At 47.0% G+C, this 27,550-nt stretch overlaps 1 protein-coding gene across 3 annotated transcripts in view; it reads left to right on the top strand.

Annotated features, from left to right (window-relative positions):
* TRIM33 (tripartite motif containing 33) overlaps positions 1-27,550 on the top strand; it is a 502,696-nt gene that overhangs the window by 203,331 nt on the left and 271,815 nt on the right. For all 3 annotated transcript variants that reach the window (XM_069218910.1, XM_069218908.1, XM_069218909.1), the window contains exon 10: positions 8,717-8,881. In XM_069218910.1, coding sequence (XP_069075011.1) covers positions 8,717-8,881 — 165 coding nt within the window. The remainder of the gene's footprint in view (positions 1-8,716; positions 8,882-27,550) is intronic.

The raw sequence follows: 27,550 nt of genomic DNA, 5'->3' as shown, positions 1-27,550 counted from the left end.
TTCTGTGGAGTTGCCAAGCTGCTCCCCTGCATCTTGCATGCAATCCAAGAAGAACTGCGATGACTCTGGACCTCCCAGAAACCTGACGCTGGACAGCACCATGGCACTGGTGCCCCCCTAGCCGAGTTGAAGTGGGCCAACAGTGCCAGCGTGGTCCCCAGACCATCCAGAGACTAAGCCCACTTTGGGTCTGCCAACTGTGGATTTCTTGACGTCGCCGGCTGCCTCTTTCTGCAGGCTCCCCCTCTACCCCGAGTGACCTGATGACAAGAATCTGATGCCTCAGTACACCTCTGAACTCAGCCGCCCAGACCAAGGATAAGAGGACCAAAGCTGTCCCCACGTCCCCTAGCCTCATGATCCTTGAACCCACTTGGTAGCTGAACCGGACTGGACCCCTCTTTCTGCAGGCCTCCTCTACTGCAACCGCCTCAGGTGACAGAAACACGACACCTACGGATACATTTCCACCCAGCTACCCTGGCCCCAGAAGAAGAGGACCAAAAGTGTACCCACATCTCTGAGCATTGCAAGACCTGAACCCCCTTGTTGGTTTAGCCGGACTGCAGCAACTTTCTCATTGGACCGATCCTCATTACTTTCAATGGGTCACCCGACACTGAACTGCACCTTTGCCCCCAGCTAAAACGGTGCCACCCAAGGTGACCTATTGGTGTGGCTTGGACACTGCCCCATTATCACCTTAAGTCTGGAAGATTGATCCTGTAAGTCGCTGTTGAGTACCTGTTTGCAACACATGTTTTTCCTCCATTGGTTAACATTGCAGCTTCAGAAAAGTGTTAACTTCTCAAACCTGTAAGAAATTACGGTTCGATGGCATCTGTCGCTGTAGATACACATGGTATGCATGAGCTCGCCATCTGGTGTTGGGTCGGAGTGTTACAAGTTGTTTTTCTTCGAAGAAGTGTTTTCGAGTCACGGGGCCGAGTGACTCCACCTTCTGTGCTCATTGCGCATGGGCGTCGACTCCATCTTCGATTGTTTTCTTTCCGCCATCGGGTTCGGACGTGTTCCTGTCGCTCCGAGTTTCGGAACGGAAAGATAGCTGAAGACGGAAGATTTTCGACGGTATCGTTGCGATCCGGTTAGAGATAGACACATACGACGACGCGTTGAACATCGAAGCGCTTCGGTGCCCTTCGGGGTAGATTTCGGCACCCCGTCGGGGCCTAGTCGGCCCGACCGCGTGGAGGACAACGCCGATGGAACGGACCCCGTTTCGATTCTGCCCCGAATGCCACAACAAATATCCTTATACGGACCTACACTCGGTCTGTAATCTGTGCCTGTCACCCGAGCACAGCGAAGAATCCTGTGAGGCCTGTCGGGCGTTCCGGTCCCGAAAAACTCTGCGCGACCGTCGAGCGAGAAGACTGCAGATGGCGTCCACGCCAAAAGAGCGTCGACAGTTCGAGACAGAAGAGGAACAGGAGGAATCCTTTTCCATCCAGGATTCAGACTCCGACGAGCTACACTCTACAAGAACTGTGAGTAAGACGTCGAGATCAGACCTTAAAAAAGGAAAGAAGGCCCAGGGGACGCCACTGCCAACCGGCCATGGCTCCACCCAAATTCTCGGTGACCAACAATCGGCACCGAAAAAGGCCCATTCAGTGTCGAGATCGTCCGACTCCGGTCGAGACACCGGCACGCAGCCTCCTCGAGACCGAGAGAGTGCTAAACAGAAGCATCGACACCGAGAGTTCGGTGTCGACACGGATCGACGCCGAGACAGTGGCGCCGAAGACCATAGAGGCCCAGAATTTTCGGCACAGAAAAAGAGGAAGGTTACCTCGGAGCCGAAAAAACAATCGACAGGGTTTTCGGAGCCGAAAAAAGCGACATCAGACCCTGTTTCTGGCTCCTACACTAAAGAGCATTCTATGTCTTCTCAAATGAAGAAACATAGATTTGAACAAGAACTGCAATCCACTGACGTGGATCACACGCAAAAGCGTATCTTTATTCAGCAGGGGACTGGGAGGATCAGTACCCTTCCACCTGTCAAACGAAAGAGAACGCTTCAGTTTACTCCTCAGCAACAAACAGCACAAAAGGTAACACCTCCTCCCTCGCCTCCACCTGTAACTCCGGCTTCGCCAACTTACACCCCGTCACATTCGCCAGCTCACACCGCCATGAGCCACGATGACCAAGATCAGGATGCGTGGGACTTGTACGACGCACCAGTGTCTGATAACAGCCCAGACACATACCCAACTAGGCCATCACCACCGGAAGACAGCACAGCCTACTCACAAGTGGTGGCTAGAGCAGCACTATTCCATAATGTGGAACTACACTCGGAACAAGTAGAGGATGATTTTTTATTTAACACCCTCTCCTCAACCCACAGCTCCTACCAAAGCCTGCCGATGCTCCCAGGCATGCTACGCCATGCAAAGGACATTTTCAAGGAGCCAGTTAAAAGTAGGGCAGTGACGCCTAGGGTGGACAAAAAGTATAAGGCGCCTCCTACGGACCCCGTATTCATCACCTCTCAGCTGCCACCAGACTCTGTGGTGGTAGGGGCTGCCAGAAAACGGGCAAACTCACACACTTCTGGGGATGCACCTCCCCCAGATAAACAAAGTAGGAAGTTCGATGCAGCCGGGAAGAGGGTTGCTGTCCAAGCAGCAAACCAGTGGCGCATCGCAAATTCACAAGCGCTGCTAGCGCGATACGACAGAGCCCACTGGGATGAGATGCAGCATCTCATTGAACATCTCCCAAAAGATCTGCAAAAAAGAGCAAAACAGGTTGTTGAGGAGGGTCAAAACATTTCCAACAATCAAATACGCTCCTCCATGGATGCAGCAGACACGGCCGCAAGAACCATTAATACGTCGGTTACCATCCGTAGGCACGCATGGCTCAGAACGTCTGGATTCAAGCCAGAAATTCAGCAGGCAGTGCTTAACATGCCAGTAAACGAGAAACTTCTGTTCGGTCCGGAGGTCGACACAGCCATAGAAAAGCTCAAGAAGGACACTGACACTGCCAAGGCCATGGGCGCACTCTACTCCCCGCAGAGCAGAGGATCTTATAACACCTTCCGCAAAACACCTTTTAGAGGAGGGTTTCGGGGTCAGGCCACACAAGCTAGCACCTCACAGTCCGCACCGCCCACCTACCAGGGACAGTACAGGGGAGGTTTTCGGGGCCAGTATAGAGGGGGGCAATTTCCTAGGAATAGAGGAAGATTTCAAAGCCCCAAAACCACTACCAACAAGCAGTGACTCACACGTCACTCACCCCTCCCACACAACACCAGTGGGGGGGAGGATACATCAATATTACGAAGCATGGGACAAAATAACTACAGACACATGGGTCCTAGCAATTATCCAACATGGTTATTGCATAGAATTCATGCAATTCCCTCCAGACATACCACCAAAATCACAAAATTTATCAAAATACCATTCACAGCTTCTAGAGATAGAAGTTCAAGCACTACTGCAAAAAAATGCAATAGAATTAGTACCAAGCACACAAATAAACACAGGAGTTTATTCACTGTACTTCTTGATACCAAAAAAGGACGAAACACTGAGACCAATTCTAGACCTCAGGGTAGTAAACACATTCATCAAATCAGACCACTTTCACATGGTCACACTACAAGAAGTGTTACCATTGCTCAGAAAACACGACTACATGACAACCCTAGACCTCAAGGACGCATATTTCCATATACCAATACATCAATCACACAGGAAATATCTAAGGTTTGTATTCAAAGGAATACATTACCAATTCAAAGTATTGCCTTTTGGTTTAACAACCGCTCCAAGAGTATTCACAAAATGCCTAGCAGTAGTCGCTGCACACATCAGAAGGCAGCAAATACATGTGTTCCCGTATCTAGACGACTGGCTAATCAAAACCAGTTCGCTCACACAATGCTCAAACCACACAAATCAAGTCATACAAACCCTCTACAATCTAGGGTTCACCGTCAACTTTGCAAAATCAAACATTCTGCCAAGCAAAGTACAGCAATATCTAGGAGCCATAATAGACACGACAAAAGGAGTAGCAACGCCAACTCCACAAAGGATCCACAATTTCAACAGGGTCATTCAACACATGTCTCCAAACCAAACAATACAAGCAAGAACAATACTACAGCTCCTAGGCATGATGTCCTCATGCATAGCCATTGTCCCAAACGCAAGACTGCACATGAGGCCCTTACAACAGTGCCTAGCCTCACAGTGGTCTCAAGCACAGGGTCACCTTCTAGATCTGGTGTTGCTAGACCGCCAAACTTACCTATCGCTTCTATGGTGGAACAGTATAAATTTAAACATAGGGCGGCCTTTCAAAGACCCAGTGCCACAGTACGTAATAACAACAGATGCTTCCATGACAGGGTGGGGAGCACATCTCAATCAACACAACATAAGAGGACAATGGAACATACATCAAACAAAACTGCATATAAATCATCTAGAATTATTAGCAGTTTTTCAAGCACTAAAAGCTTTCCAACCAATCATAACCCACAAATACATCCTTGTCAAAACAGACAACATGACAACGATGTATTATCTAAACAAACAAGGAGGAACACATTCAACGCAGTTAAGCTTGTTAGCTCAACAAATATGGAAGTGGGCAATCCACCATCAAATTGGTCTAATAGCACAGTTTATTCCGGGGATCCAGAATCAGCTGGCAGACAATCTCTCTCGAGATCACCAGCAAGTCCACGAATGGGAAATCCACCCACAAATTCTGAACACCTACTTCACACTCTGGGGAACACCACAAATAGACTTATTTGCAACAAAAGAGAACGCAAAATGCCAAAACTTCGCGTCCAGATACCCACACAAGCAATCCCAAGGCAATGCCCTATGGATGAACTGGTCAGGAATATTTGCTTACGCTTTTCCTCCTCTCCCTCTCCTTCCTTACCTAGTAAACAAATTGAGTCAAAACAAACTCAAACTCATTTTAATAGCACCAACGTGGGCAAGACAACCCTGGTACACAACACTGCTAGATCTGTCTGTAGTACCACACATCAAACTGCCCAACAAACCAGATCTGTTAACGCAACACAACCAACAGATCAGACACCCGGACCCAGCATCGCTGAATCTAGCAATCTGGCTCCTGAAATCCTAGAATTCGGACACTTACAACTTAGCCAAGAGTGTATGGAAGTCATAAAGCAGGCCAGAAGGCCATCCACTAGACACTGCTACGCAAGTAAGTGGAAAAGATTTGTTTGGTACTGCCATCATAATCAGATACAACCACTAGAGGCAACTCCAAAACATATAGTAAATTACTTGCTCCATTTACAAAAAGCAAAGCTAGCCTTCTCTTCTATTAAAATACATCTTGCAGCAATATCTGCATACCTGCAAACTACATATTCAACTTCCTTGTATAGGATACCAGTTATCAAAGCATTCATAGAAGGGCTTAAAAGAATTATACCACCAAGAACACCACCTGTTCCTTCATGGAACCTAAACGTGGTTCTAACAAGACTCATGGGCCCACCTTTCGAACCCATGCACTCTTGCGGAATACAATTCCTCACCTGGAAAGTTGCCTTTCTCATCGCCATTACATCTCTAAGAAGAGTAAGTGAAATTCAAGCGTTCACAACACAAGAGCCTTTTATACAAATACATAAAAATAAGGTCGTCCTACGACCTAATCCAAAATTTTTACCAAAAGTTATTTCTCCATTCCATCTAAATCAAACGGTAGAACTACCAGTATTCTTCCCACAGCCAGATTCTGTGGCTGAAAGAGCACTACATACATTAGATGTCAAAAGAGCATTAATGTACTACATTGACAGAACGAAGAACATCAGAAAAACTAAACAGCTATTTATTGCATTCCAAAAACCTCATGCAGGTAACCCAATATCAAAACAAGGTATAGCCAGATGGATAGTTAAATGCATCCAAATCTGCTACCTTAAAGCAAAAAGACAACTGCCCATTACTCCCAGGGCACATTCAACAAGGAAAAAAGGTGCTTCAATGGCCTTTTTAGGAAACATCCCAATGCAAGAAATATGTAAGGCAGCCACTTGGTCTACGCCTCACACATTCACTAAACACTACTGTATAGATGTGCTATCCGCACAACAAGCTACAGTAGGTCAAGCTGTATTAAGAACTCTATTTCAGACAACTTCTACTCCTACAGGCTAAACCACCGCTTATGGGGAACTAACTGCTTACTAGTCTATGCATACCATGTGTATCTACAGCGACAGATGCCATCGAACTGAAAATGTCACTTACCCAGTGTACATCTGTTCGTGGCATCAGTCGCTGAGATTCACATGGACCCACCCACCTCCCCGGAAGCCTGTAGCAGTTCAGAAGTTACCTTCAATTTTGTACATTTGTATATATATTACTTAATCCTTTAATAGATACATACTTACATTTTTTCATTGCGCGGGCACTATTACTATAGTACAACTCCTACCTCACCCTCTGCGGGGAAAACAATCGAAGATGGAGTCGACGCCCATGCGCAATGAGCACAGAAGGTGGAGTCACTCGGCCCCGTGACTCGAAAACACTTCTTCGAAGAAAAACAACTTGTAACACTCCGACCCAACACCAGATGGCGAGCTCATGCATACCATGTGAATCTCAGCGACTGATGCCACGAACAGATGTACACTGGGTAAGTGACATTTTCATTTCAAAACATACCTACCTGAAAGTATTGATTCTTGTGACTAAACTTATGTAAAGATACTTGTTATTTTGAATTGAATCATTTATTGTCTGTTTGCCTATAAGCACACGTCTGATACTCCTCTCTCATAAGCTTAAGGCTGGCCGACCACACTACCCCCTAAGAGAGCACCTTGGGATTGGTAGAGCAAGCCCCTGTCCACCTATAAGGGAATACCTGAACTCTTTGCACAGTATACCTCAATTTGGTATACTAAATAAAGATCCAGCTTCCTACACCGGACAGCTGCTTTCAGTGTCTGCAGATGCAGGGAAGTAGCTCCTCTACTCGAAGGGAGACCTTACCCGGTTGTTGAGGTGCTTCGCAGTCCTCCAAGGGTTTGGGAAGGTTCTCCAGCTCTTTTTTTTCAAAATCGCTCCCAGCAATTGTCAAAGAGCAAGCAGATTGGCAGGGTTTGGCACCAATCTTTGGTGCAAGTCTTCAGTTCTCACTCTCTTGGTCCTTCTTACTTACTTGGTTCCCAGTAGTCGATGTCGTGACTTGATCTGCTTTCCTGGTGCACTCTGGCAGCTCCTGTGCCACTGAGGGTGTTTTTTGTGTGCCTACTTGTGCCCCCCCCACCCCCATGCTCTACAAAACCCCCCTGGTCTGCCCCTCCGAGGACGCAGGTACTTACCTGTTGGCAGACTAGAACCGGAGCACCCCTGTTCTCCAAAGGTGCCTGTGTGTTTTGGGCACCTCTTTGACCTCTGCAGCTGACCGGCCCTGAGCTGCTGGTGCGGTAACTTTGGGGTTGCCTTGAACCCCCAACGGTGGGCTGCCTATACCCCAGAAATGATCCTTGTGTTTTACTTACCTCCTAATCTAACCTTTACTTACCTTCCCCAGGAACTGCTGATTTTTGCACTGTGTCCACTTTGAAAATAGCGTATTGCCATTTTTACAAAGACTGTACATGATATTGTTTTCATTCAAAGTTCCTAAAGTATCTAAGTGAAGTACCTTACATTTAAAGTATTAACTGTAAATCTTGAACCTGTGGTTCTTAAAATAAACTAAGAAAAGATATATTTTTCAATATAAAAACCTATTGTCCTAGAGTAAGTCTTTGAGTGTGTGTACCTCATTTATTGCCTGTGTGTGTACAACAAATGCTTAACACTGCCCTCTGATAAACCTACTGCTTGACCACACTACCACAAAATAGAGCATTAGAATTATCTACTTTTGCCACTATCTTAACTCTAAGGGGAACCCTTGGACTCCGTGCACACTATTTCTTACTTTGAAATAGTATATACAGAGCCAACTTCCTACACCTGGTGTCAGGGGGCCACCTAAATACTAAATTATGGGCATTAAGGGGAGTTTAAGGTAGCAGTCAATGGGCTTCTTGCCTCTGGGATCACTACACACCCTATAGGACCGCTTCTGCAAAGAGTATGCATTACCCTGTCCCAGAGGTACTAATTTCACCACATACAAGATGGTGGAATTCTTCCTTTTGTGTTCACTTAAGGTAGCCCACCCATGGAGTGAGACTAGCCTGAGAATGTAACGGGCCTCCTGGCTATCTAATTGTAGGAAAGTGTCTCTTTCCCTAAAGCTGTACCTTTGTTTCCCAATTGCCAATTCCTTTGGCCCTCCTGTAAGTCCCAAGCATATGGTACCCTGGTACCTAGGGCATGGGTACCAAAGTGGGTCACCAAGGGCTGCAGCATGTATTGCCACCCTTAGGAACCCCTCACCTAGCACATGCAGACTGCCATTGGAAGCTACGTGTTTTGGGTTAACGAAAAGTGAGCACACGACATGGCACACAAAAAGTTCTTTGCGGTGGGAGAATGCTCGCTGCAGAGGCACTGCTATAACATGTCTTTAAAATGTAGATTTTCTTTGTGACTGCTTGTTGAAACTGTTGGCTAAATGACAATTCAGTTCTCTGTAAATATGTATGTTGCAGACCTTTTATTTAGTTTAACATATGTTGTATGTTTTCTAGCCTCCTAGGTTGATCAGTGTGCAGACAATGCCACGAGGGAATATGAATTGTGGAGCTTTCCAAGCACATCAGATGAGAATGGCCCAGAATGCTGCTCGTATACCAGGGGTGCCACGTCACAATGGCTCTCAGTATTCCATGATGCAGCCACACCTCCAAAGACAAGTAAGTTATTGAAAAATTAGATCAACTTTGTGTGCTCATTTTGTGGGTGACTGTCTATTCTCTAGAACCCTTTATTGTGAAATATTGCTAGATTAATGTGGTATGATATTTAGTTTTATTTCCTCCTTGATGGAGAATGAAATAAAGTGAGAGGTATAGGAAAATACACTAGTGTAGGAAACAGGTTTTTTTTTTTTTTTTTTTTTTTGCAGCTGTCCCATCACCTTTTGCTTCCCTTTAGAACTATTCGATTCTGGTTGTTGACACTGACAGTGCACTGAGGCCTGCTAATCAGACCTCCGTGACAGTGCTCTTTCCCCTAAATCAAGCTAAGTCTAATTGTAACCTAACTAGTGTGGACTTTAGCCCCCGTTTATGTTTCTAAGAAATGATACCCCTAGAAGCTAGGGCACGGGCAGTAAAGAGGGTCACTTAGAGCTTGTTAACGCGTCCCTTTATGATAATTTATTGCACATCAGGACTCGTTTTAGGCCAATGAATCTTTTGACCCAGTTGAGAGACACCTTAGGACGAGATAGCTAATCAATAGGTCAATCAATACGTTAATAATGTCATCAATATTTATCATAACAATACATTTCACTTTAGTCAAAGTCATCAATTAATTCAAGACACTACCATGACCTTGCAGTCATGAATAACCACACCAGTTTAGTAGAATTTTATGAAGTTTTATTCCCTATTGATTACAATTCTAAAAGCAGATGCGTTAATCTCAAAAACAAGAAACATAATAGCATAGTCACGATATGGCAAATTTGATAAGATTTCATTAAGACGAGAATCACAAACATCAAGACATAACACGGCGTAAACATAAATCAATTTAGCAAAGTGTCAATAACGCGTCAGTTCAACAAAGCATAGATTTGGTCGTTTGTCTATTTGCGCCAATTTAGTGAACACCTGTCCTAACCACTAATTAGCATTGGCATGTTGGGCTTCATGCAAAACAATTTAGAACACCAATTTGGAAAACATCTAACTACGGTCTCTGTCAAAAGTAAGCAGTTGGTACCTAGAAAGGAAAAGCAAACAGACAAATCACAAATGCATTGTCATAGTTACCCTCCAAGGTTTAGGTCAGCGCACAGGTTCAGTCTTCGTCTGCAGGACATCAGTCAAATCGCCATCAGTCAGAACTCAGCTCTGGGGGAAAAGGGGCACTTCCCTCATAAGGAGGTAAAGTGTAAAAGGGGCAAATCTAAGGACAAGGATGGTTTTAAGCAAACCAATAAGTCACCAGACAGAGTGACAAAGTTTCTGGATAAAATCAATAGCATTCCCTACCTAATTCTAAATGGCTCCCGTGTCATGGGTTTTTTTATCCCTTTTTCGTTGTACATTCCCCTAATATTTGATTGGTCCGTGTTTATACCCCACTATCTTTAACCTATCAGAAAATACATTAGGTCATTAATCTTTCACCCCATATTATTTTACAAGTCTCATTAGTTCTCCTGTTCGATTTCTTCAGAGGTGGCACGTCCGGTATGATTTCATCTTTCTGTAATTCTTTGCACATCTGTAGGAAGTTGGCTCTGTATGTGCTATTTCAAAGTAAGGAATAGCATGCACAGAGTCCAAGGGTTCCCCTTAGAGGTAAAATAGTGGTAAAAATAGATAATACTAATGCTCTATTTTGTGGTAGTGTGGTCGAGCAGTAGGCTTATCCAAGGAGTAGTGTTAAGCATTCGTTGTACATACACATAGACAATAAATGAGGTACACACACTCAGAGACAAATCCAGCCAATAGGTTTTGTATAGAAAAATATCTTTTCTTAGTTTATTTTAAGAACCACAGGTTCAAATTCTACATGTAATATCTCATTTGAAAGGTATTGCAGGTAAGTACTTTAGGAACTTTAAATCATAAAAATTGCATGTATACTTTTCAAGTTATTGACAAATAGCTGTTTTAAAAGTGGACACTTAGTGCAATTTTCACAGTTCCTGGGGGAGGTAAGTTTTTGTTAGTTTTACCAGGTAAGTAAGACACTTACAGGGCTTAGTTCTTGGTCCAAGGTAGCCCACCGTTGGGGGTTCAGAGCAACCCCAAAGTTACCACACCAGCAGCTCAGGGCCGGTCAGGTGCAGAGTTCAAAGTGGTGCCCAAAACACATAGGCTAGAATGGAGAGAAGGGGGTGTCCCGGTTCCGGTCTGCTTGCAGGTAAGTACCCGCGTCTTCGGAGGGCAGACCAGGGGGGTTTTGTAGGGCACCGGGGGGGACACGAGTCCACACAGAAATTTCACCCTCAGCGGCGCGGGGGCGGCCGGGTGCAGTGTAGAAACAAGCGTCGGGTTCGCAATGTTAGTCTATGAGAGACCTCGGGATCTCTTCAGCGCTGCAGGCAGGCAAGGGGGGGATTCCTCGGGGAAACCTCCACTTGGGCAAGGGAGAGGGACTCCTGGGGGTCACTTCTCCAGTGAAAGTCCGGTCCTTCAGGTCCTGGGGGCTGCGGGTGCAGGGTCTCTCCCAGGTGTCGGGACTTTGGATTCAAAGAGTCGCGGTCAGGGGAAGCCTCGGGATTCCCTCTGCAGGCGGCGCTGTGGGGGCTCAGGGGGGACAGGTTTTGGTACTCACAGTATCAGAGTAGTCCTGGGGTCCCTCCTGAGGTGTTGGATCTCCACCAGCCGAGTCGGGGTCGCCGGGTGCAGTGTTGCAAGTCTCACGCTTCTTGCGGGGAGCTTGCAGGGATCTTTAAAGCTGCTGGAAACAAAGTTGCAGCTTTTCTTGGAGCAGGTCCGCTGTCCTCGGGAGTTTCTTGTCTTTTTGAAGCAGGGGCAGTCCTCAGAGGATGTCGAGGTCGCTGGTCCCTTCGGAAGGCGTCGCTGGAGCAGGATCTTTGGAAGGCAGGAGACAGGCCGGTGAGTTTCTGGAGCCAAGGCAGTTGTCGTCTTCTGGTCTTCCTCTGCAGGGGTTTTTCAGCTAGGCAGTCCTTCTTCTTGTAGTTGCAGGAATCTGTTTTTCTAGGGTTCAGGGTAGCCCTTAAATACTAAATTTAAGGGCGTGTTTAGGTCTGGGGGGTTAGTAGCCAATGGCTACTAGCCCTGAGGGTGGGTACACCCTCTTTGTGCCTCCTCCCAAGGGGAGGGGGTCACAATCCTAACCCTATTGGGGGAATCCTCCATCTGCAAGATGGAGGATTTCTAAAAGTTAGAGTCACTTCAGCTCAGGACACCTTAGGGGCTGTCCTGACTGGCCAGTGACTCCTCCTTGTTTTTCTCATTATTTTCTCCGGCCTTGCCGCCAAAAGTGGGGCCTGGCCGGAGGGGGCGGGCAACTCCACTAGCTGGAGTGTCCTGCTGGGTTGGCACAAAGGAGGTGAGCCTTTGAGGCTCACCGCCAGGTGTGACAATTCCTGCCTGGGGGAGGTGTTAGCATCTCCACCCAGTGCAGGCTTTGTTACTGGCCTCAGAGTGACAAAGGCACTCTCCCCATGGGGCCAGCAACATGTCTCGGTTTGTGGCAGGCTGCTAAAACTAGTCAGCCTACACAGATAGTCGGTTAAGTTTCAGGGGGCACCTCTAAGGTGCCCTCTGTGGTGTATTTTACAATAAAATGTACACTGGCATCAGTGTGCATTTATTGTGCTGAGAAGTTTGATACCAAACTTCCCAGTTTTCAGTGTAGCCATTATGGTGCTGTGGAGTTCGTGTTTGACAGACTCCCAGACCATATACTCTTATGGCTACCCTGCACGTACAATGTCTAAGGTTTTGCTTAGACACTGTAGGGGTACCAGGCTCATGCACTGGTACCCTCACCTATGGTATAGTGCACCCTGCCTTAGGGCTGTAAGGCCTGCTAGAGGGGTGTCTTACCTATACTGCATAGGCAGTGAGAGGCTGGCATGGCACCCTGAGGGGAGTGCCATGTCGACTTACTCGTTTTGTCCTCACTAGCACACACAAGCTGGCAAGCAGTGTGTCTGTGCTGAGTGAGAGGTCTCCAGGGTGGCATAAGACATGCTGCAGCCCTTAGAGACCTTCCTTGGCATCAGGGCCCTTGGTACCAGAAGTACCAGTTACAAGGGACTTATCTGGATGCCAGGGTCTGCCAATTGTGGATACAAAAGTACAGGTTAGGGAAAGAACACTGGTGCTGGGGCCTGGTTAGCAGGCCTCAGCACACTTTCAATTGTAAACATAGCATCAGCAAAGGCAAAAAGTCAGGGGGCAACCATGCCAAGGAGGCATTTCCTTACACAACCCCCCCCCCAAACGAAAGAGGATGAGACTAACCTTTCCCAAGGGAGTCTTCATTTTCTAAGTGGAAGAACCTGGAAAGGCCATCTGCATTGGCATGGGCAGTCCCAGGTCTGTGTTCCACTATAAAGTCCATTCCCTGTAGGGAGATGGACCACCTCAACAGTTTAGGATTTTCACCTTTCATTTGCATCAGCCATTTGAGAGGTCTGTGGTCAGTTTGAACTAGGAAGTGAGTCCCAAAGAGGTATGGTCTCAGCTTCTTCAGGGACCAAACCACAGCAAAGGCCTCCCTCTCAATGGCACTCCAACGCTGCTCCCTGGGGAGTAACCTCCTGCTAATGAAAGCAACAGGCTGGTCAAGGCCATCATCATTTGTTTGGGACAAAACTGCCCCTATCCCATGTTCAGAGGCATCAGTCTGCACAATGAACTGCTTAGAATAATCTGGAGCTTTGAGAACTGGTGCTGAGCACATTGCCTGTTTCAGGGTGTCAAAGGCCTGTTGGCATTCCACAGTCCAGTTTACTTTCTTGGGCATTTTCTTGGAGGTGAGTTCAGTGAGGGCTGTCACAATGGATCCATATCCCTTCACAAACCTCCTGTAATACCCAGTCAAGCCAAGGAATGCCCTGACTTGAGTCTGGGTTTTTGGAGCTACCCAGTCCAGAATAGTCTGGATCTTGGGTTGGAGTGGCTGAACTTGGCCTCCACCTACAAGGTGTCCCAAGTAAACCACAGTTCCCTGCCCTATCTGGCATTTGGATGCCTTGATAGAGAGGCCTGCAGATTGCAGAGCCTTCAAAACCTTCTTCAGGTGGACCAGGTGATCCTGCCAGGTGGAGCTAAAGACAGCAATATCATCAAGATAAGCTGTGCTAAAGGACTCCAAGCCAGCAAGGACTTGATTCACCAACCTTTGGAAGGTGGCAGGGGCATTCTTTAAACCAAAGGGCATAACAGTAAACTGATAATGCCCATCAGGTGTGGAGAATGCTGTCTTTTCTTTTGCTCCAGGTGCCATTTTTATTTGCCAGTACCCTGCTGTCAAGTCAAAGGTACTTAGGAATTTGGCAGCACCTAATTTATCAATGAGCTCATCAGCTCTTGGAATTGGATGGGCATCTGTCTTGGTGACAGAATTGAGCCCTCTGTAGTCCACACAAAACCTCATCTCTTTCTTTCCAGCTTTGGTGTGAGGTTTGGGGACCAAGACCACTGGGCTAGCCCAGGGGCTGTCAGAGCGCTCAATTACTCCCAATTCCAGCATCTTGTGGACTTCCACCTTGATGCTTTCTTTGACATGGTCAGATTGTCTAAAGATTTTGTTCTTGACAGGCATGCTGTCTCCTGTGTCCACATCATGGGTACACAGGTGTGTCTGACCAGGGGTCAAGGAGAAGAGTTCAGGAAACTGTTGTAGGACTCTCCTACAATCAGCTTGCTGTTGGCCAGAGAGGGTGTCTGAGTAGATCACCCCATCTACTGTGCCATCTTTTGGGTCTGATGACAGAAGATCAGGGAGAGGTTCACTCTCTGCCTCCTGATCCTCATCTGTTACCATCAACAGATTCACATCAGCCCTGTCATGGAAGAGCTTAAGGCGGTTCACATGGATCACCCTCTTGGGGCTCCTGCTTGTGCCCAGGTCCACCAGGTAGGTGACCTGACTCTTCCTTTCTAGTACTGGGTAAGGGCCACTCCATTTGTCCTGGAGTGCCCTGGGAGCCACAGGCTCCAGAACCCAGACTTTCTGCCCTGGTTGGAACTCCACCAGTGCAGCCTTTTGGTCATACCAAAACTTCTGGAGCTGTTGGCTGGCCTCAAGGTTTTTGGTTGCCTTTTCCATGTACTCTGCCATTCTAGAGCGAAGGCCAAGTACATAGTCCACTATGTCCTGTTTAGGCTCATGGAGAGGTCTCTCCCAGCCTTCTTTAACAAGGGCAAGTGGTCCCCTTACAGGATGACCAAACAGAAGTTCAAAGGGTGAGAATCCTACTCCCTTCTGTGGCACCTCTCTGTAAGCGAAAAGCAGACATGGCAAGAGGACATCCCATCTCCTTTTGAGTTTTTCTGGGAGCCCCATGATCATGCCTTTTAATGTCTTGTTGAATCTCTCAACTAAGCCATTAGTTTGTGGATGGTATGGTGTAGTGAATTTATAAGTCACCCCACACTCATTCCACATGTGCTTTAGGTATGCTGACATGAAGTTGGTACCTCTGTCAGACACCACCTCCTTAGGGAAACCCACCCTGGTAAAGATACCAATGAGGGCCTTGGCTACTGCAGGGGCAGTAGTCGACCTAAGGGGAATAGCTTCAGGATACCTGGTAGCATGATCCACTACTACCAGGATGTACATATTTCCTGAGGCTGTGGGAGGTTCTAGTGGACCAACTATGTCCACACCCACTCTTTCAAAGGGCACCCCCACCACAGGAAGTGGAATGAGGGGGGCCTTTGGATGCCCACCTGTCTTACCACTGGCTTGACAGGTGGGGCAGGAGAGGCAAAACTCCTTAACCATGTTGGACATATTGGGCCAGTAGAAGTGGTTGACTAACCTCTCCCACGTCTTGGTTTGTCCCAAATGTCCAGCAAGGGGAATGTCATGGGCCAATGTTAGGATGAACTCTCTGAACAGCTGAGGCACTACCACTCTCCTAGTGGCACCAGGTTTGGGGTCTCTGGCCTCAGTGTACAGGAGCCCATCTTCCCAATAGACCCTATGTGTTCCATTTTTCTTGCCTTTGGACTCTTCAGCAGCTTGCTGCCTAAGGCCTTCAAGAGAGGGACAGGTTTCTTGTCCCTTACACAGCTCTTCCCTTGAGGGTCCCCCTGGGCCCAAGAGCTCAACCTGATAAGGTTCAAGCTCCAAAGGCTCAGTTCCCTCAGAGGGCAGAACTTCTTCCTGAGAAGAGAGGTTCCCTTTCTTTTGCTGTGTTGCAGTTGGTTTCCCAACTGACTTTCCTTTTCTCTTGGTAGGCTGGGCCATTCTTCCAGACTCCAGCTCTACTTGTTCACCCTGTGCCTTGCACTGTGCTCTGGTTTTCACACACACCAGTTCAGGGATACCCAGCATTGCTGCATGGGTTTTTAGTTCTACCTCAGCCCATGCTGAGGACTCCAGGTCATTTCCAAGCAGACAGTCCACTGGGATATTTGAGGAGACCACCACCTGTTTCAGGCCATTGACCCCTCCCCATTCTAAAGTAACCATTGCCATGGGATGTACTTTTCTCTGATTGTCAGCGTTGGTGACTGTGTAAGTTTTTCCAGTCAGGTATTGGCCAGGGGAAACCAGTTTCTCTGCCACCATGGTGACACTGGCACCTGTATCCCTCAGGCCCTCTATTCTAGTCCCATTAATTAAGAGTTGCTGTCTGTATTTTTGCATGTTAGGCGGCCAGACAGCTAGTGTGGCTAAATCCACCCCACCCTCAGAAACTAGAGTAGCTTCAGTGTGGACCCTGATTTGCTCTGGGCACACTGTTGATCCCACTTGGAGACTAGCCATACCAGTGTTACCTGGATGGGAGTTTGGAGTGGAACCTTTCTTGGGACAGGCCTTGTCTCCAGTTTGGTGTCCATGCTGTTTACAGCTATGACACCAGGCCTTTTTGGGATCAAAGTTTTTACCCTTGTACCCATTGTTTTGTGAAGAGGCTCTGGGCCCACCCTCCTGTGCAGGTTTTTGGGGGCCTGTAGAAGACTCTTTACTATTTTTAGTTTTGGTTGTCTCATCACCCTTCTGCTGGGGAGTCTTTGTGACCCCTTTCTTTTGGTCACCCCCTGTTGAAGTCTTGGACACCCTTGTCTTGACCCAATGGTCCGCCTTCTTTCCCAATTCTTGGGGAGAAATTGGTCCTAGGTCTACCAGATGCTGATGCAGTTTATCATTGAAACAATTACTTAACAGGTGTTCTTTCACAAATAAATTGTACAGCCCATCATAATTACTTACACCACTGCCTTGAATCCAACCATCTAGTGTTTTCACTGAGTAGTCAACAAAGTCAACCCAGGTCTGGCTCGAGGATTTTTGAGCCCCCCTGAACCTAATCCTGTACTCCTCAGTGGAGAATCCAAAGCCCTCAATCAGGGTACCCTTCATGAGGTCATAAGATTCTGCATCTTGTCCAGAGAGTGTGAGGAGTCTATCCCTACACTTTCCTGTGAACATTTCCCAAAGGAGAGCACCCCAGTGAGATCTGTTCACTTTTCTGGTTACACAAGCCCTCTCAAAAGCTGTGAACCATTTGGTGATGTCATCACCATCTTCATATTTTGTCACAATCCCTTTGGGGATTTTTAACATGTCAGGAGAATCTCTGACCCTATTTATATTGCTGCCACCATTGATGGGTCCTAGGCCCATCTCTTGTCTTTCCCTCTCTATGGCTAGGATCTGTCTTTCCAAAGCCAATCTTTTGGCCATCCTGGCTAACTGGATGTCCTCTTCACTGGGGCTATCCTCAGTGATTTCAGAGGTGTTGGTCTCTCCTGTGCGGGAACCAGCATCTCTGACTATTATTTTTGGAGTCAGGGTTTGAGGGACCCTGTTCTCCCTAGATAGGACTGGTAGGGGGGAATTGTCCTCCAAGTCACTATCCTCTTCCTCTGAGTTGCCACCCTCAGAGGGGTTGGCCTTTTCAAACTCTGCCAAAAGCTCCTGGAGCTGTATTTTGGTAGGTTTGGGGCCCATTGTTATTTTCTTTATTTTACAGAGTGACCTTAGCTCCCTCATCTTAAGATGGAGGTAAGGTGTGGTGTCGAGTTCCACCACAGTCACATCTGTGCTAGACATTTTGTTTCTAAAAGTTGGAATACTTTTTAAGAATCTACAACTGTTTCTAGAATCTAATTTCAAACTTTTAACAAACTTTTAAACTCTAAAAGACAATGCTAAACAGGGACTTAACACACAAGGCCCTAGCAGGACTTTTAAGAGTTTAGAAAAATTTCAAATTGCAAAAATCAATTTCTAATGACAATTTTGGAATTTGTCGTGTGATCAGGTATTGGCTGAGTAGTCCAGCAAATGCAAAGTCTTGTACCCCACCGCTGATCCACCAATGTAGGAAGTTGGCTCTGTATGTGCTATTTCAAAGTAAGGAATAGCATGCACAGAGTCCAAGGGTTCCCCTTAGAGGTAAAATAGTGGTAAAAATAGATAATACTAATGCTCTATTTTGTGGTAGTGTGGTCGAGCAGTAGGCTTATCCAAGGAGTAGTGTTAAGCATTTGTTGTACATACACATAGACAATAAATGAGGTACACACACTCAGAGACAAATCCAGCCAATAGGTTTTGTATAGAAAAATATCTTTTCTTAGTTTATTTTAAGAACCACAGGTTCAAATTCTACATGTAATATCTCATTTGAAAGGTATTGCAGGTAAGTACTTTAGGAACTTTAAATCATAAAAATTGCATGTATACTTTTCAAGTTATTGACAAATAGCTGTTTTAAAAGTGGACACTTAGTGCAATTTTCACAGTTCCTGGGGGAGGTAAGTTTTTGTTAGTTTTACCAGGTAAGTAAGACACTTACAGGGCTTAGTTCTTGGTCCAAGGTAGCCCACCGTTGGGGGTTCAGAGCAACCCCAAAGTTACCACACCAGCAGCTCAGGGCCGGTCAGGTGCAGAGTTCAAAGTGGTGCCCAAAACACATAGGCTAGAATGGAGAGAAGGGGGTGTCCCGGTTCCGGTCTGCTTGCAGGTAAGTACCCGCGTCTTCGGAGGGCAGACCAGGGGGGTTTTGTAGGGCACCGGGGGGGACACGAGTCCACACAGAAATTTCACCCTCAGCGGCGCGGGGGCGGCCGGGTGCAGTGTAGAAACAAGCGTCGGGTTCGCAATGTTAGTCTATGAGAGACCTCGGGATCTCTTCAGCGCTGCAGGCAGGCAAGGGGGGGATTCCTCGGGGAAACCTCCACTTGGGCAAGGGAGAGGGACTCCTGGGGGTCACTTCTCCAGTGAAAGTCCGGTCCTTCAGGTCCTGGGGGCTGCGGGTGCAGGGTCTCTCCCAGGTGTCGGGACTTTGGATTCAAAGAGTCGCGGTCAGGGGAAGCCTCGGGATTCCCTCTGCAGGCGGCGCTGTGGGGGCTCAGGGGGGACAGGTTTTGGAACTCACAGTATCAGAGTAGTCCTGGGGTCCCTCCTGAGGTGTTGGATCTCCACCAGCCGAGTCGGGGTCGCCGGGTGCAGTGTTGCAAGTCTCACGCTTCTTGCGGGGAGCTTGCAGGGATCTTTAAAGCTGCTGGAAACAAAGTTGCAGCTTTTCTTGGAGCAGGTCCGCTGTCCTCGGGAGTTTCTTGTCTTTTTGAAGCAGGGGCAGTCCTCAGAGGATGTCGAGGTCGCTGGTCCCTTCGGAAGGCGTCGCTGGAGCAGGATCTTTGGAAGGCAGGAGACAGGCCGGTGAGTTTCTGGAGCCAAGGCAGTTGTCGTCTTCTGGTCTTCCTCTGCAGGGGTTTTTCAGCTAGGCAGTCCTTCTTCTTGTAGTTGCAGGAATCTGTTTTTCTAGGGTTCAGGGTAGCCCTTAAATACTAAATTTAAGGGCGTGTTTAGGTCTGGGGGGTTAGTAGCCAATGGCTACTAGCCCTGAGGGTGGGTACACCCTCTTTGTGCCTCCTCCCAAGGGGAGGGGGTCACAATCCTAACCCTATTGGGGGAATCCTCCATCTGCAAGATGGAGGATTTCTAAAAGTTAGAGTCACCTCAGCTCAGGACACCTTAGGGGCTGTCCTGACTGGCCAGTGACTCCTCCTTGTTTTTCTCATTATTTTCTCCGGCCTTGCCGCCAAAAGTGGGGCCTGGCCGGAGGGGGCGGGCAACTCCACTAGCTGGAGTGTCCTGCTGGGTTGGCACAAAGGAGGTGAGCCTTTGAGGCTCACCGCCAGGTGTGACAATTCCTGCCTGGGGGAGGTGTTAGCATCTCCACCCAGTGCAGGCTTTGTTACTGGCCTCAGAGTGACAAAGGCACTCTCCCCATGGGGCCAGCAACATGTCTCGGTTTGTGGCAGGCTGCTAAAACTAGTCAGCCTACACAGATAGTCGGTTAAGTTTCAGGGGGCACCTCTAAGGTGCCCTCTGTGGTGTATTTTACAATAAAATGTACACTGGCATCAGTGTGCATTTATTGTGCTGAGAAGTTTGATACCAAACTTCCCAGTTTTCAGTGTAGCCATTATGGTGCTGTGGAGTTCGTGTTTGACAGACTCCCAGACCATATACTCTTATGGCTACCCTGCACGTACAATGTCTAAGGTTTTGCTTAGACACTGTAGGGGTACCAGGCTCATGCACTGGTACCCTCACCTATGGTATAGTGCACCCTGCCTTAGGGCTGTAAGGCCTGCTAGAGGGGTGTCTTACCTATACTGCATAGGCAGTGAGAGGCTGGCATGGCACCCTGAGGGGAGTGCCATGTCGACTTACTCGTTTTGTCCTCACTAGCACACACAAGCTGGCAAGCAGTGTGTCTGTGCTGAGTGAGAGGTCTCCAGGGTGGCATAAGACATGCTGCAGCCCTTAGAGACCTTCCTTGGCATCAGGGCCCTTGGTACCAGAAGTACCAGTTACAAGGGACTTATCTGGATGCCAGGGTCTGCCAATTGTGGATACAAAAGTACAGGTTAGGGAAAGAACACTGGTGCTGGGGCCTGGTTAGCAGGCCTCAGCACACTTTCAATTGTAAACATAGCATCAGCAAAGGCAAAAAGTCAGGGGGCAACCATGCCAAGGAGGCATTTCCTTACAACATCTTTTGGTCAGTAGCTCCATTGTCTTCACCGGTTTGAATGACCTTGTACAGTACATTAATCTACACTGTTTCATTTTGTTTAATATCACCCAACAAGCAATGAAGAATGCATGAGAACGGATCTAGTATGGTTACATTCGGCTTCTAGTTTGAAGAAAACAAGAGGTCATGTCCTTTTGCGAGTCAGCACACTGCAAGATAGGAAAAATACATTTAATATGAGAGCCAAGCAGCTAAGCTTCGGCTCATGCTAACTTGAGGCCTACAAGGATTTCAGCACAAATTCAATAACACAATGATTAATAATTGGTATAGAACCTATTCAGTATAACATTTTGTAAACATTTTAGTCATCATTATTAGTCTACGTATACATTGGCGGCCACTCCCCATGATCACATTTCAAGTGCACGTTTAAGCAAAATTTTACTACTACAGTTTCTACGCGGCATAATCACACATTAATTCATAAACATTTCATGTTAATATAGATTATATAAGCTACGCTCTCAGTCCCTCCTCTGATGACGTTCGTCATCACACAAACCTTTCCCTTTAACCTTTCACTTTTAATTTTTCACCTTGCGCATTTCAACATCTTGTCCTTTGTGTGAACTTTCCCAAATTTCGTTAAACATTTTCTCCCTTTCACTTTCCTCATTCTTTTTATTTCTCTTTGTCCAGTTTCTTTTAATTTTGTCATTAATTTTGCATGCTCCCCATAAACCTAATAAACAGGCCAGAACAATTAACAGACCCCCTAGTATTTTTGCAAGAACCCCATTCCAAATATTGCTAAACCAGCTCCCCACCCTGGCAATTTCTTTTCCCACTTTCTCCCACACTCCAGGTTCCTTCAGATCTGCACTATCTCTACTTAGGTTAGTAAGCATACCTCTAATCTTTTTTTTACTATTATCTGGTATATATGAGCAACAGTGACGCTCGTTGAGCATCTTGCAGACTCTGCCGCTCTTTGCTAAAAGAATGTCTAAAGCAAGCTGATTCAGAAGAGTCATAGCTCTTTCCGCAGCAAGTTCAGTATCCATCAGGAGTATAGCCCCTGTAAAATTTGTCAGCCTGTTATCCACAGTAGTAGACCACTTTTGAATCTTTATGGAGTTTAAGATAATCCCTACTGAAGGAATTATGGCTCCAAATATGTCACCAACGACAGCAGCTGCTGTCTCTCGTTTTTGTCTAGCATGTTGTAATTCAGACGTTTTAGGTATTTGCTTTAAGTCATCAATCTGGTAAATCTTTGGGAAAACTATCCCTAAATAACATGTCCCATACCATCCCTTAGGGAGACGGTGATAAGCATTAAGTCCACAGATATAATAGATTCCAGGGATCGCTGGGTCCTGTCCATTTAACATAAATGTCCATTTACTCAAACAAAAACACATGCCTGCATTCACTCGTTCCCACAAATAGTGTCATGTTCAGATTTCGGCCTATATATACAAAGCCTTCCTACATGTAATGCATCTATAGCTAATTTGCCTTGCGTCTTTATTGCAGTGTAAGCATAATCATTTGAATATGTGCGTTTCTCTAACCCTTTTTCTAGTCGCTCTTTTAAAGCTTTGCATCTATCATCAGTGTGATCTAGGAAGCTTTTCTCTACAGGTGTTAATAAGCAAGTCAGATTCTTGCGGTGTGCATAAGCTGTCCTAAATGTAAGTGTTGGTTCAAAGAAACCTCTAACTATCTTTATACTATGCTCCTTAGCTAATTTGTTCAGAAACTCAATCACTGGCGCAAAAGAAAACACCACATCCAAATTTTAATAGAAATATTGCACATGCTCTTGATTATACAATCTTGTTACTAGCAAACTACAACTTATCCCGTAAGTTAGAGGAAGACTATGGTAGGTGGTGACCCCTTGTACGGATGAAGGAATCTTTGTGCACATGTAACAGTTTTTCGCATCCATGGTTTCAACATACTCATTCAGCAAGCGATAGACATTAGTGGAAAGTTCTCCTTTTGAGTTAGTTCCCTCATGCAAATGTTTTGTATCTTGCTCAAACTTTTCCCACAGTGTTAGTGTTGTAGTCTCAGGTTTTGAAGCATTGTTAGTTGCTTTCTTATCCAACCACAGCATTCCCACAATCACACCTACAATTATTATTGCACACACAATACCTTATATAAGGCTTAACCAACCACACACCTTACCCTTTTTGTTGCTACCTCTATTGTAAGCCATGATCTGTAAAGAATCAGACAGCATAATAACTCAAAGCAAAACAATGAACTTGAGGGCAATTTAAAAGCTCTTTTTTTCATTTTTTATTCTTTCTTGATGCAAAGTCTATTTCTCTCTGCGTGCATTTACAGCGTTTCACTCACTCCAGGACCCTTTTTCGTCAATCAGGTTAGCAGCTTGTCGTAATTGCGTTTTCAAAGTCAATTCAGCTTATCAGTGTCACATCCGGTAGTTCATAAGTCTCTTTCTCAGCTTTTCAGATTTCAATTTCCTTTTTCAATTTCAGTTTTTAGCACAGTCTCTGATTGATTTCAGGTACCGTAGTATGGGCCTGGTACTTCTCGATCAAAACAGAACGCTAAGAATTCTTGTTGCCATTCAGATGTCGTTGCATATGCCCATTCAGGACCTGCGTACCTTCAATTTGCAGTTCTCTTTCTTTTCAACCTGCGTTCTCTTTGCAATTCTCCTTCACTTAGATCCTCTACTCAGGATGTATCAGTTTCTTCGGTTATTGTTTAGTTTCTTCTGTTATTGTTTCACCTGTTACGACCTGTTCTTTCGCAGCCTGCTTCTCTGGCCAGTTATCTCCCTTATGCGTCTTCTTCCTGCTTGTCCTTTCAGGACGCTGAACAGCACCCTCCTCTTGTGCTATGATGTTTCCCCTGGTACCAAGGGCCCTGATGCCAGGAAGGTCTCTAAGGGCTGCAGCATGTCTTATGCCACCCTGGGGACCCCTGACTCAGCACAGGCACACTGCTTTCCAGCTTGTGTGTGCTAGTGGGGATAAAACAACTAAGTCGATATGGCATTCCCCTCAGGGTGCCATGCCAACCTCACACTGCCTATGAAGTATAGATAAGTCACCCCTCTAGCAGGCCTTACAGCCCTAAGGCAGGGTGCACTATACCATAGGTGAGGGCACCAGTGCATGAGCACTGTGCCCCTACAGTGTCTAAGCAAAACCTTAGACATTGTAAGTGCAGGGTAGCTGTAGGAAGTTGGCTCTGTATGCACTATTTCAAAGTAAGGAATAGTATGCACAGAGTCCAAGGGTTCCCCTTAGAGGTAAGATAGTGGCAAAAAGAGATAATACTAATGCTCTTTTTTGTGGTAGTGTGGTCGAGCAGTAGGCTTATCAAAGGAGTAGTGTTAAGCATTTGTTGTACATACACACAGGCAATAAATGAGGAACACACACTCAGAGACCAATCCAACCAATAGGTTTTGTTATAGAAAAATCTATTCTTAGTTTATTTTAAGAACCACTGGTTCAAATTCTACATGTAATATCTCATTTGAAAGGTATTGCAGGTAAGTACTTTAGGAACTTTGAATCATTACATTAGCATGTATACTTTTTACATAAAACACAAATAGCTGTTTTAAAAGTGGACACAGTGCAATTTTCACAGTTCCTGGGAGAAGGTAAGTTTTTGTTAGTTTTGTCAGGTAAGTAAATCACTTACAAGTCTCAGGTTTGGGTCCAAGGTAGCCCACCGTTGGGGGTTCAGAGCAACCCCAAAGTTACCACACCAGCAGCTCATGGCCGGTCAGGTGCAGAGGTCCAAGAGGTGCCCAAAACACATAGGCTTCAATGGAGAGAAGGGGGTGCCCCGGTTCCGGTCTGCCAGCAGGTAAGTACCCGCGTCTTCGGAGGGCAGACCAGGGGGGTTTTGTAGGGCACCGGGGGGACACAAGTCAGCACAAAAAGTACACCCTCAGCAGCGCGGGGGCGGCCGGGTGCAGTGTGAAAACACGCGTCGGATTTTCAATGGTTTTCAATGAGAGACCAAGGGATCTCTTCAGCGGTGCAGGCAGGAAAGGGGGGGGCTCCTCGGGGTAGCCACCACCTGGGCAAGGGAGAGGGCCTCCTGGGGGTCACTCCTGCACAGGAGTTCCGTTCCTTTAGGTGCTGGGGGCTGCGGGTGCAGGGTCTTTTCCAGCCGTCGGGAAATGGAGTTCAGGCAGTCGCGGTCAGGGGGAGCCTCGGGATTCCCTCTGCAGGCGTCGCTGTGGGGGCTCAGGGGGGACAACTTTGGTTACTCACGGTCTCGGAGTCGCTGGAGGGTCCTCCCTGAGGTGTTGGTTCTCCACCAGTCGAGTCGGGGTCGCCGGGTGCAGTGTTGCAAGTCTCACGCTTCTTGCGGGGAGTTGCAGGGGTCTTTAAATCTGCTCCTTTGAAACAAAGTTGCAGTCTTTTGGAGCAGGGCCGCTGTCCTCGGGAGTTCCTTGTCTTTCTTGAAGCAGGGCAGTCCTCTGAGGATTCAGAGGTCGCTGGTCCTTTGGAAAGCGTCGCTGGAGCAGGTTTCTTTGGAAGACAGGAGACAGGCCCGGTAGGACTGGGGCCAAAGCAGGGGGTTTTCAGCTCAGCAGTCGTCTTCTTCTTGTAGGTTTCAGGAATCTAACTTCCTAGGTTCAGGGAAGCCCTTAAATACTAAATTTAAGGGCGTGTTTAGGTCTGGGGGGTTAGTAGCCAATGGCTACTAGCCCTGAGGGTGGGTACACCCTCTTTGTGCCTTCTCCCAAGGGGAGGGGGTCACATTCCTATCCCTATTGGGGGAATCCTCCATCTGCAAGATGGAGGATTGCTAAAAGTTAGTCACTTCAGCTCAGGACACCTTAGGGGCTGTCCTGACTGGCCAGTGACTTCTCCTTGTTATTCTCATTATCTCCTCCGGCCTTGCCGCCAAAAGTGGGGCCGTGACCGGAGGGGGCGGGCAACTCCACTAGCTGGAGTGCCCTGCGGTGCTGTAACAAAGGGGGTAAGCCTTTGAGGCTCACCGCCAGGTGTTACATCTCCTGCCTGGGGGAGGTGTTAGCATCTCCACCCAGTGCAGGCTTTGTTACTGGCCTCAGAGTGACAAAGGCACTCTCCCCATGGGGCCAGCAACATGTCTCGGTTGTGGCAGGCTGCTGGAACCAGCCAGCCTACACAGATAGTCGGTTAAGGTTTCAGGGGGCACCTCTAATGTTTTAGACACCCCCTTCTCCATTGAAGCCTATGCGTTTTGGGCACCACTTTGACCTCTGCTCCTGACCGGCCCTGAGCTGCTGGTGTGGTAACTTTGGGGTTGCTCTGAACCCCCAACGGTGGGCTACCTTGGACCCAAACTTGAACCCCATAGGTGGTTTACTTACCTGCAAAAACTAACAAACACTTACCTCCCCCAGGAACTGTTGAAAATTGCACTGTCTAGTTTTAAAATAGCTATATGTCATTTGTGTGAAAACTGTATATGCTATTTTGCTAATTCAAAGTTCCTAAAGTATCTAATGAAGTACCTTACATTTAAAGTATTAACTGTAAATCTTGAACCTGTGGTTCTTAAAATAAACTAAGAAAAGATATATTTTTCAATATAAAAACCTATTGGCCTAGAGTAAGTCTTTGAGTGTGTGTACCTCATTTATTGCCTGTGTGTGACAACAAATGCTTAACACTACTCCTCTGATAAGCCTACTGCTCGACCACACTACCACGAAATAGAGCATTAGAATTATCTCTTTTTGCCACTCTTACTTCTAAGGGGAACCCTTGGACTCTGTGCATACTATTCCTTACTTTGAAATAGTGCATACAGAGTCAACTTCCTACAAAGGTAAGTAAACACACTATTATGTACACATTAGAAGTCTGTGAGTGGCCTAGAAAGCAATAGCAAATAGTAACAAGAATAGTAAATAGTGAAGGCCCTGGGGGAGACCAAACCATATACTAAATAGGTGGAATGTGAAAGGCAGTCCCCCAACCAAAGGAGTGGAATCTGTAGAAGGGAGCTGGAGGAACTAGGAACCCCAAAAGGTAAGTACCAGGGTGCCCCCCAGCGACCAGCAGAAAATACATAAGTACCTGGTTTTTCGCCAAACCCACAGGAGAACAATGAAAAAGGACTGTGCAAGACCCAGACAAGACTGGAAGAAATCACAAGTGGATCCTGACATGAGGACCTGCAAAAAGAAGGGGACTGAGTCCAGCTCGACTTGGAGTGTCCCACTGTGGATGCAGGAGCAGATCGACGGTGGATGGAGAAAGTCAGCAGTGCAGCACAGGAGCAGAAAAGCAGGTCTAGAAGTGATGCAAGTGATGTCCTACGTTGGCGGTCATGATCCAGTCAGTCAGTGGTGCTGGAAAACCACACCAAGCCTTGGCAAATGTGAGAGTCTGAGCACAGGGTTTTGCAAGGCTGAAAAGGACCAGCAAGGCCCAGGGGACTCAGCCCAAGGAAGGGAGTCAGAGGTGACCCTCTGCACCTGGGAGAGTCACAAGAAGAGGAGGCAGCCCCCCACAGGCGTCCTACGGGCAGCAAGCACAGAAGTCACAGTGAGGCCCACTCAGCACACCTGAAGAGGAGTCCCACATCACTGGAGCAGCAGGCAGGAGACTGCTTTGCAGGAAGGAGTGCTGGGGCCGGAGCTACACAGAGCCTGAAAATGCCTTGGAGGAGG

This window comes from Pleurodeles waltl, unplaced genomic scaffold (genome assembly GCF_031143425.1).
Source record: "Pleurodeles waltl isolate 20211129_DDA unplaced genomic scaffold, aPleWal1.hap1.20221129 scaffold_119, whole genome shotgun sequence".
Lineage (NCBI taxonomy): Eukaryota > Metazoa > Chordata > Amphibia > Caudata > Salamandridae > Pleurodeles > Pleurodeles waltl.
The sequence above is the reverse complement of the archived record's forward strand: the minus strand, read 5'-3'. Positions and strand labels throughout refer to the sequence as shown.